Consider the following 11,172-nt stretch of genomic DNA (forward strand, 5'->3'; position numbering starts at 1 on the left):
TACTTGGGGATGGAGGCTGCAGAAGGGTAACCGTGTTCCCAGGTCATCACAAATACAAGTTTCCATCAAATTAATTTGTACCAAGTTTTAGCAGCAATTTGGGACGTTCTGTGCCTAGTGCCCTGCTTCCAGAGAAACAAAGCAGGAACTGCACGCACCTCCTAGTCTCCTAAGGAAGCTTCCAAGGCAACAACACTCCGTTTCAGGGAGAATGTGATGGACATTAGGCACTACAAAGAATCTAACAGAAATCTGTACCGTTTTTTTTTTAAAAGCAATGTAAAGCTAAATATGAGCCCACACACTTTTTAAAAACATATACACAGATGTGGCATCTTTAGAAAATCCAATTATCTTAAATAGGAGAAATCTGTACCATTAAGCTTGATGGTGTTTCTTCAAATTTCAAGAATATGGGTGCATCGATAATAGTCTCCAGCCTGATAACTCAGAGTGTCGCCCAGGCCAGCAGCAACACCACTGGGAGCTCAGGAGACACGGGATCTCAGATCACGAATGCTACTGAAATCCTTCACCTGGGGTACACTGCTCAGAGCACTGTTCAGCTTTAAAAGACCCAAAAACTCGTAGCTAGAGAGAGTATCATTAACACCTGTTAAGGAACCTGTATGTATTTCGATACCATGTTGTTTTAAACAAAGTAAAAGTAAGGAGCAGAGAGCTATTTTGTTTTATTTTTTTTGAGAACCTACTTCTACACAAAGCTTGTGGACTTGTAAAAATATTTCTCTGATAGTACTTCCTACTCAGAGTGCTGTGTATATGTAATTATAAATACACTGCCAATTTGGCAATCAAATATGCATATGAAGTGTTCTACAAATGTAAGATTGAAGACTCAAATGAAGGCATGGTAGCTATTTTAAAAAACTAACTAAGTAGTGGCACCTGGGTGGTTCAGTCGGTTAAGCTTCTGACTTTTTGGTTTTAGCTCGGGTCCTGACCTCCGGGTGGTGAGGGTGAGCCCCATGTCAGGCTCTGCACTCTGCATGGAGTCTGCTTGAGATTCTCTCTCCCTCTCCCTCTGCCTCTCATGCCCGTGTGCTCTCTCTCTCAAATAAATAAGTCTTAAAAAAATAAGTAATATTTTAAAAGTCTGAGCTCTTTCTGAGTAAATAATGTATTTTTATTACATAGCCTAAACCAGATGATTAATATATGGGAAAATATATCCCATAAAACCATGAATACCAAAAGTCTTAAAATTATTAGTTTGATTTCAAAGATATTTTCAAAGCAATAGGGAAAAAATAAATCACTAACGATCAGAAATTTCAAAGCACCTAATTTGGTCTATGTTCCAGGATTTATTCCAAGTCTTTCATAAATGGCAAATTATTTAAAATTTAAGTCTGATGCTTAAAAACCCTATTCTGCTCAGAAGACATATAGTTGTACATTTTTTTCTATTTTAAGATTCCCCACTTTTCATTTTTATAGATTAAAACACAGATAAAGTTAATAATGAGGTGCTTCGTAAATCTTACCCCTGTCAGCAACCCCAACAGTTTTACTGCAACCTAGTGAATTAAGAGAACATAAGAGGGAAGTCAAACAGTGCTGCTTTTCCTTCCCCAGTTCAACAAGTATAAGTAACAATTCTACATAAAAACAAATCAAATTGGGTATCTGAATGATAACCTATGTACCTTCTTACAATTACCTAAGTTACATAAATGGAAATTTTCATCATAAAAATTCCAAGGAATACAACTGTCCAAGTCTCCACAGTGAGCAGTTCTAAAATTAATCTTGGCCAGTAGTCTAATCTAGGACACAGGGTAATGCTGGGTGGGGAAGGCCCCATTGTGGTCCGTGATTTGCTACAGAACTTAAATCTCAAATCCCACAGAAATGTTTCTTGCAGTCCTAATAGCTAGAGCCACTCTGCACAGAGTCCTCTGACGACAGGGACAGTAAGAGCAGCCCGAGATCGTTTCAGTAAACACAGGCAAGGGGGATGGCATGTTCATGCATGCACAGTTCTGAAAAAGACGGCATGCGGGACAAACAGAAAGCTGCACAAAACGATGTCAAGAGTGAGCAAGACCATGAGTTAGAAGGAACATGATGCTTTTATTTACCCTTTCTTCTTGTGTCGAGAAAACATGAACAGGATGCCGCCAAGTACTGCAAGGCCAACAACTACAAGAAACCAGGAAACAAATAATACATAACTGAGAGTCAAGACTGAAAATTTAGCAGCAGAAATAAGTTAAGTGTTGGTTACATTTCAGTGGTCAGAACATGTTATTTTATTTAAGCACATATCTACTTATACTCCGTCTGCACTCATCACTATCTAAAGCCCATTCCCTGGAGTCACTCGAACAGTCCACAGGAAGCCAGAGAATCCTTGCTTACTTTAGAAAATTACCCAAAGCATCTTTGGGATGCAAACTCAGGGCCAATCATCCTGAAAACACATGTAGTATTTAGGGTTTGTTACTCAAGGGACACATACAGTATAAAAGAATACACATTCGCCAGCAAAACGCAGTGTATCATATACAAGGTCTGGCTGTTCTAGACTGGTGGACTGCATGTCAAGTTATATAAACTATAGAAGCTGAAAAGTTAAATTAAATATCATTTAATTAAATAAAAATAATGCACTTTTTCAGAGTAATACTTTTTAAGTGGCATCAAAGTTTGGCCTACTTACAAACAGAAACAACAATCGCGGCGGTGGCTCCTTTGCCTGGGAAAACAATGAGAACAGTTTGAAGACTGAGCACCCAAGGTCCGCAAGGGTGGCTGCATTTCATTCTGACCATATCACCTGTACGCTACAACAAAGAAGTTCTTCCTCAGCCTGGTTTTAGCATGAGTGCTAGTGCGCCCAGCTCATTTTTCACAGAACCCTTGGGATCAGACCCCCCCGTCCAGGCTCCACCTTGTAAGACTCTTCACAGGAACGTCACTTTTGACTGTTCTGTGCTGTAGTTACCATATCAGGTTAGTACAGCTTACTAGCACAATTAGAGTTCAGCAGATCAGAAGAAAACTGTCTCAAAATGTATTACTCCATTATAGTTGTTGCTCAGTATTCATTCTATCATTTGTGATTTTGTTAGAAATTCTTATTTTTTCCACAAAAGTGGGGTCTGTGGACTAAGTCATAAATAAATTTCCATCCATCCGTCACACAGATGTTAGGTGCAGAATCTTCAAAATAATACTTTATCTTATCATCAGCCCCTTCTGATTTCCACCCCCTAACACCAAGACATAATCCTAATTACCAAGGAGATTCTAAATATGTAAATGAAACACCAGGGCACATGGATGAAAATAACGCAGAGACACTTAAACATGCACTTCTGACCCCCCAGACAGAAATACATCACACTACTGATCTTTACTCTTAGCGATGATGCCAGGAGTACCCCCGCTTCTAAACTGCCATTATTTTTCAATTTCTGGAAGTCGAAGCATAAAACGTCATGGTTGAGTCTGATCTTTTCATCTCATAAAAAATTATCAAGTGCCTAAAGACCTTAAGATGGCACTGTTTTTATTGATACGATGACAGTCTGACTACAGTGTTCAGAGGGAAGATAGAACAAGCCTCAAGAGTTATAAATAGATTAACCTTACTACACTAGTCTAATATAAATGAAGGTATTAGATAGTTCTCTTCACTTCCTTATCAAGAAATCTTTAACTGTCACAACTACACTTTTTTTTTTCCATTTTCTTTAATATGCGTTGCGTGAACTCTGTGAGCCTACATAAAGTTTGCCACACCGACATGTTACAGAAAAAACTGATCTAACCTGTAGTACTTTAAGGCTTATGTAGACAAGGTACAAGTAGAAAGAAAACTGATCTACAAATTGCCATCAAAAATTAACACTACCACATGGACAGCAAGTTATGTCTTATGTATTTTCACCTACACATAATCATAGATTTTAAGAAAGGTACCACACCCTACTAGGAATCCTATTTGGCGGGGCGACCTCTTAAAAACCATATCGTCTGCATGTAGTCACACGTGCTGCTACTGACGTCTACTGTAGTGTCTACACTATTAAAATAACTCTAAATGTCAATTTTTACCAATTTATGACACACATGCTGTTTTTTCTCTAACTACAAGTAACTGAAATATGATATTTACATGTAGAACTCTAGGGTCTCATAATGCGAGGTTATTAATAACCAAACAGTACCTAAAGTCTCAGTGTCTTCAGGTGTTGATTCATCATCAGGACGGGGGCGAGGTCCTAGAAAGAAACAAAACAAAAAAAAAAAAAAAAGGAAATATGTTTAAAGAGAGAAAAAAATAAAGCTTAAAGACCTCTCAATTCACAGGTTTCTGGGGCGCCTGGGTGGCGCAGTCGTTAAGCATCTGCCTTCTGCTCAGGGCATGATCCCAGCATTCTGGGATCGAGCCCCACATCAGGCTTCTGCGCTGGGAGCCTGCTTCTTCCTCTCCCACTCCCCCTGCTTGTGTTCCCTCTCTCGCTGGCTGTCTCTCTCTGTCAAATAAAGAAATAAAATCTTTAAAAAAAAAAAATTCTTAGGTTTTGATTTTTCACCTTTGTATAAAAACGCTTGTAATTTCCTTTTCCTTATATAAATGAATGTTTCCTGTTAAAGGTAGTATCATAATAGATTATAAATTTGTATGTGATCAGCATTCTTCTTGTCCAGTAAGCAACTGTATCATAAGTGTATTGTTAAAATTATGGATTTAATTGTTTAAATTATGGATTCAATGTGATTCTACTTAAAAGTAAAAATTTGGGGGTGCTTAATAAACTATTTAGATATTGATCTGCAATAGAAGGAAACTTCAACATGATGAAGGCCATTTATGAAAAAGCCATCACTTGCATCATACTCAACGGTCAAAGACTGAAAGTTTTCCCCTTAAGATCAGGAACAAGACAAGACGCCTGTGTTTTCCACTTCTATTCAACATAATACTGGAAGTTCTAGTCAGAGCAATCAGGCAAGAAAAAGAAAAAAAAGCATCCAAATTCGGCAGGAAGAAATAAAATGATCCCTGTTCCAGATGACATGCATGACCTTCACATAGGAAACTCTATGGATCACACACACCCCTATTAGAATAAATCAGAATTCGGCAAAGCTGCAGGGCACAAAATCAACATGCAAAAATCAGCTGTATTTCTCTACGCTAACAATGAACAATCCAAAAAAGGAAAAGAAAACTATCCCATTTACAATAGCAACAAAAAACAAAATACTCAGGAATAAAACAAGCAAGAAGGTGAAAAACTCGTACACTGAAAACTACAAAATGCAGCTGAAACAAACTGAAGACATAAATGGAAAGACATCCCACGTTCCTGAATTAGAAGACAAAATATTATTAAAATGTTAAGACTGCACAAAGCAATCTACAGACTGAATGCAACCCCTATTACCATCCTGTATATGCACGCTGCAGAAACAGAAAAAAACCATGTAATTCATATGGTATCTCAAGGGACTAAAAATAGCCAAGATAATTTTTGGGAGGACTCACGCTTCCTGATTTGAAAACTTACTACTACAAAGCTACAATAATCAAAATAGAAAGGTACTGGCATAAACAGAGACACACAGATAAATGGAACAAAATAGAGAACTCAAATATAAACCCTTGTGACTGTGGTCAAATGACTCCACAAGGGTGCTAAGAACATTGAACGGAGAAAGGGCAAATTTTTTGACAAATGGTTCTTAGAAAACTGGATATCCAAATGCGAAAGGATGAAGTTGGACCCTTACCTACTTTTACACATACACAAAAATTAATTCAAATGGATACAAAACTAAACATAGAGCTACAAGTATAAAACTCTTAGAAAACACAGAACAAGGTTTGTGATGTTGGATCTGGCAACTACTGCCTGATTGTGATACAAAAAGCACAGGAAACAAGAGAAAAACCAGATAAATTGGACTTCATCAATGGACACTGTATAGAGTGAGAGAAAACATCTGCAAACCAAGCACCTTATCTAATAAGGCACTAAAATACAAAATACATAATGAACTCCTAAAAGTCAATAGCAAAAAACAAGCCAATTAAAAAATGGGCAAAGGACTTGAATAGACATTTCTCCAAAGATCTGCAAAAGACCAATAAGCACATGAAAAGATGACTAATCCACTAATCATTAGGGAAATGCAAATAAAAACCACAATGAGGGGGTGCCTGGCTCCGACTCTTGATCTCAGCTCAGGTCTTCGTCTCAGGGTCTTGAGTTCAAGCCCCACACTGGGCTCCAAAAAAAAAAAAAAAAAAGCAAAACAAAACAGCAACCCCTCCCCCACAATGACATACTATTTCATGTGTATTAGGATGGCTATTATCAAAAAATGGAAAAGAGCAAGCGTTGACAAAGAGGTGGGGAAATTGGAATCTTTGTGTATCACTGGTGAGACTATAACATAGGCAGCCACTGTGGAAGCCAGTATGGCTGTCCCTCCGAAAAGTAAACAAAGAATTACCATATAACCCAGCAATTCTATCCCTAGGCATATGTACCGCCAAAACTGAAAACAGAGCCTCAGTTATTCCAATGCTAATATTCAGAATAGCCAAAAGGCAGAAATGACCCAACTGTCTATCACCAGATGAATGAATAAACAGAATGTAGTATGTAATACAACAGAATATTATTCAGCCAGAAAAAGAATAAGTTCTCCTATGTGCTACAAGATGGATGAAACTGGAGAACATTAGGCTAACTGAAGTAAGCCAGAAATGATTCTACTTCTGTGAGGTACTTGGAATAGTCCAATTCACAGAGACAGAAAGTAGAATAGTGGCTGCCACCGCTGGGGGTGGGGAGAGCGGGGGAAGGAAGGAGAGATGGAGAGTTGTTTAATAGATATAAAGATTCAATGTGAGATGATGAAAACATTTTGGAGATACAGATAGTAGTGATGCTTGCAAATAATGTGAATGTATTTAATGCCACTGAAATGTACATTTAAAATGGTTAAAATGGTAATATAAGTTTATTTAGAGAAATTAACACACAAGGGTACCTGGGTGGCTCAGTCTGTTAAGCATCTGACTCTTGATTTCGGCTCAGGTCACAATCTCAGGATGGTGAGATCAAGCCCCACGCTGGGCTCTGTGCTCAGTGGGGAGTCTGCTTGTCCCTCTCCCTCTGCTAGTCCCCCTACCCGCTCGCTCTCTCAAATAAATGAATAAAATCTTGAAAAAAATTAACATACAAAACAGTCTAAACATTTCTGAAAAGGTGTTCTGCCAGATGTCAAACTATACTATACTATACTATAATAAAAAAAAAAAATACTATAGCAAAAAAAAAAATGATTTGGTGCTGGCACAGGAATGCAGAGTTCAAGGGAACAGAAGAATAACTAGAACACCCATGAATTTAATATATAATAAAAATTGGTACCTGAAATAGTTGGAGAGAGGCCAACCTAATCAACAGCTGTCCCTACTTCACCACTGGGAGGGGGTGGGTGGGGGCAGAGGAACCCTATCTCACTCCATATACCACAATGAATTTCAGATGCACCAACGACTTAAATGCAAAGGATGCAATCAGAACACATGGTTGAAATGATGATACATTTCAGCATGGGGAAGATCAAAAGCCTTTATAAAAAAGACAAAACACACACAGCCATTAGGAAAAGGTCAATACACCCAACTGCCTGTTAATGTAAAACCTCTACACATATAAAAGGCCCCTGACAGAAGAATAGTTTATATAAACTGCGGCATATCTTTTTTTTTTTTAAGGTTTTATTTTACTTATTATTTGAGAGAGAGAGAGTGAGAGAGCACAAGCAGGGCGAGAAGCAGAGAGAGAAGCAGACTCCCCGCTGAGTAGGGAGCCCAATGCGGGACTCAATCCCGGGACTCCAGGATCATGACCTGAGCTGAAGGTAGACACTTAACTGACTGAGCCACCCAGGCACCCCTAAACTGTGGCATATCTTAAAGTCACCGTTAAAAAAGATGGGATATAATAAATCTGAATACAACCCTAATCCAGGAAGTAGAAAAAGTGCAAGTTTCAGAAAAATATGAACAGCATAATGCCATTTTTATTCAAGAATGAAGGGAAAAAAAAACACCAAAAAATGTCTAACTACACAGAAAAGGATGCTTATGTACAGAAATAGATAAAAAGACACCCTAAACTATTATGTGATTAACTCAGGTAATGGACTAGAGAAGAGAGTAAGAACCCATCTTCTATTCTGTATACTTTGGTAACGTGTGAAATTTTATAAACTTATATTCATATACTTATACATTAAAATTATAAAAAGCAGTCTATATCCAATAGTATAAAAATCTTAAAAGAAATATGACTAGTAAAACTAAGGCAAAGGAAAAAAACCTAGAAAAAACTGTTCACTTCACATTAACAGGGCTTTCATTTATGAGTTCTGACAAATCAAGAAAACTACTGTAGAAACCTTATAGAAAAATGAGCAAAGGACATGAATAAATCAAGTAGACCAAAAAAAGTTCACCTTCGCTGACAATTAAGGAAACGCAAATTAATGTATGACATCATTTTTAATCTATCGCCTTTTAAAGCTTTTTTTTTCCCCAAAGATTTTATTTATTCATTTGACAGAGAGAGAGAGAGAGAGAGAGAGAGAGAGAAAGAGAGAGGGAGCGAGAGAGAGAGCAGGTGCACAAGCAGGGGGAGTGGCAGATTCCTCCCTGAGCAGGAAGCCCGACACGGCTCAATCTCAGGACCCTGAGATCACGACCTGCACGGAAGGCAGACGCCCAACCAACTAAGCCACCAGGCACCCCAGTGTTAAAAAAAGGATAAAGAGTTGCTGAACCTGGATGACTTGAACTCGGAGGCGTAGTCGTGTGAGGAGGCTCGGATTCTGAAAAAATTAGTTTCAATTTACCAACTTTATCAATACAAAATTATGGATTTAATTTTGATTTTAAAAAGATTATTTCTCAAGGTGAAAAATACTTACCTTTTAAACTTTGTAATTCTATTTCTGGGAATTTAACCTAAATATCTATTTGCACAAGTACATCAGAATGTATGCATAACAATGTTCGCTATAGCTTTGTAATTTAAAATGGAAATCCCAGAAGTTAACTGACAATAAATCATGTAAGTAATGGAGTTCAGAGATAGCAACTCTGAAATCTGGAAGATATTTCCTTCCAACCACAGCAAAGTAACCCTTCAGTTCTTAAGCACAGTAGCTTATCAGCAGAACAGGCAAGAAATCCCCCACTTCATTTCAATGAATAAGAACTATTCCTGCCTTTCAGTGGCTATGAAATTTATTTTCTATTGCTAAATAAAAATGCCCAGTAAAAAGAAAACAATAATTGTATGAGGCAAAGAGTTTGGTGGGGGTGGGGAATGGAAATACAGGTCTTATTCTGGAGATAGCAGAAATGTCCAGTTTAAACTGTGCTACAAAAACAAAACAAAACGAAACGAAACGAAACCAACACCAACACCAACACCAACACCAACACCAACACCAACACCAACACCCAAACTAAACTGGTAGCAGGCCAACAACTGAAACACAGTCCTGGACCAGGAAGACATCCTGAAGGACCCAAAAGATCACTTTTACAAGGAATAAAACAGCAAAGTAAAAGACACAGAAAATATATTCATTAAAAACAGAAGACAAAGACCTTCCTCTTCACTAATATTCATTTCAGTGATGTCATATGAGCTACCTTTATGAGCTTCCCATATGCGAAGCACAGTGCTGTTTTAAATGAATCCTGTGAAAAGTTTACCATCACTCACTGGGGATGGCATTAAAATAATTTTACAAATACATACACATTTAAAGTGCCCATAACTTGCCCACGTTTACATACTTGTTTCTATCTGTATGCTATGGCAAATAGATTTAGAACCGTTAACAACCTAAAAATGACTATCAGTATGTTCTTCCTCCTTTCATTACTGAACATGATGAATGCGTGTAAAACATTAGAGATTTAGATGATTTTGAAAAATATAAGCAGGAAGGTACTAAACCTGGGACACTTGGAATTGGAGGTTTTGTACTGGGAAGAGTCGACACTGGAAAACAAAATAATGTAGATGTATCAGATGATTGGGAGTTATTGCTGGCATGTGCGCCAGGAATTTAAAAGATTTTTGGAAAATACAAGCAGAAAGTTACTAAACCTGTATGATTCAAAATCGGAGGACTGGTACTGACAGGAATCAGCACTGGAAAAAAAAAATAACGTAGACTCGATCAGCCACCTGGGAATTATTGCTTTCTTTTCATTTATATGAAGTATGCTTTCCATTCTTGACTTATTTAGGTAAAAATTCCCATGCTTCAATTTTCTGAAAAATGGCTACTATTCATTTTTGCACATAAAAAAAGCCAAACAAGAAATTTATATACCTCTGTGACATACCTAACATGCAAAGACCCTAACAAAACATATAAAATTAGAACAGCAGAATTCTCTTGTGAATGTTGTCATACATCTGTCAGGGAAATGAATACAAGACAGAGTTAAATACTATAATTGCTTCTATTTAACAATTTGGCATCACTGATATTTCATGCCGAAGAAACAAAATTAAAAAAAAAAAAAAGACAAGAAGGAAAATGATACCCATTGTACCTTTAAGACACATTGGCTTCGCAGGCTCCCAAGTACTGTTACTGCCACAGACGGCTATGTTCGTGCCCTCGTGGTAAAAACCCGGTGAGCATTCAAATTCGACTGTTGCTTGGTAGTAATATTTTCTTCTAAATCCTGACACCAGTTTTCCATTTTCAGGGTCTGGAAATGGACATCTGACAACTGAAATGTAAAGAAAGTCCAGAATTAATGGAAAGGTGCTTTAACATAGGAGCAGAAAAAATAGTACAAGGTATTAAGTTCCAGAAGGAAGAAATGTACAAGGAATGAAAGGCAAGGTGTTAAAAGAAAACAAAAAAACACTCAAGAAACCTGTATACATATGTTCATTTTAACTCCAGGAAAACAGATTTAGAGAAATCTAATAACTTTTTTTCCACCTAGAAAAGACTAGCATTATGGTCTATTGGCTTTCTTACATTTTTTCCCATTACTGACAAGGTCTGAGAAAGGCCTGACCGCCACATACAAATTTGGGGTAAGTTCAAGAGCAACTTTTGATCCTCCTTTGCTCT

At 37.5% G+C, this 11,172-nt stretch overlaps 1 protein-coding gene across 6 annotated transcripts in view; it reads right to left on the minus strand.

Moving 5' to 3' along the window:
• The window catches only part of LOC105240680 (membrane cofactor protein), a 39,584-nt gene that overhangs the window by 8,155 nt on the left and 20,257 nt on the right, over positions 1–11,172 (minus strand). For 2 of the 6 annotated variants that reach the window (XM_011233645.3, XM_011233646.3), the window contains exons 6-12: positions 10,637–10,819; positions 10,182–10,226; positions 10,029–10,073; positions 8,839–8,886; positions 4,200–4,253; positions 2,687–2,722; positions 2,106–2,166 (exon numbers count right to left, since the gene is read on the minus strand). In XM_011233645.3, the coding sequence (XP_011231947.1) occupies positions 2,106–2,166; positions 2,687–2,722; positions 4,200–4,253; positions 8,839–8,886; positions 10,029–10,073; positions 10,182–10,226; positions 10,637–10,819 (472 nt within the window). Of the gene's footprint in view, positions 1–1,508; positions 1,542–2,105; positions 2,167–2,686; positions 2,723–4,199; positions 4,254–8,838; positions 8,887–10,028; positions 10,074–10,181; positions 10,227–10,636; positions 10,820–11,172 lie in introns of all 6 variants that reach the window. The other 4 variants (XM_011233648.3, XM_011233647.3, XM_011233649.3 and 1 more) reach the window with 4 other exon arrangements.

Source organism: Ailuropoda melanoleuca, chromosome 8 (assembly GCF_002007445.2).
Source record: "Ailuropoda melanoleuca isolate Jingjing chromosome 8, ASM200744v2, whole genome shotgun sequence".
Taxonomy (NCBI): Eukaryota; Metazoa; Chordata; class Mammalia; order Carnivora; family Ursidae; genus Ailuropoda; species Ailuropoda melanoleuca.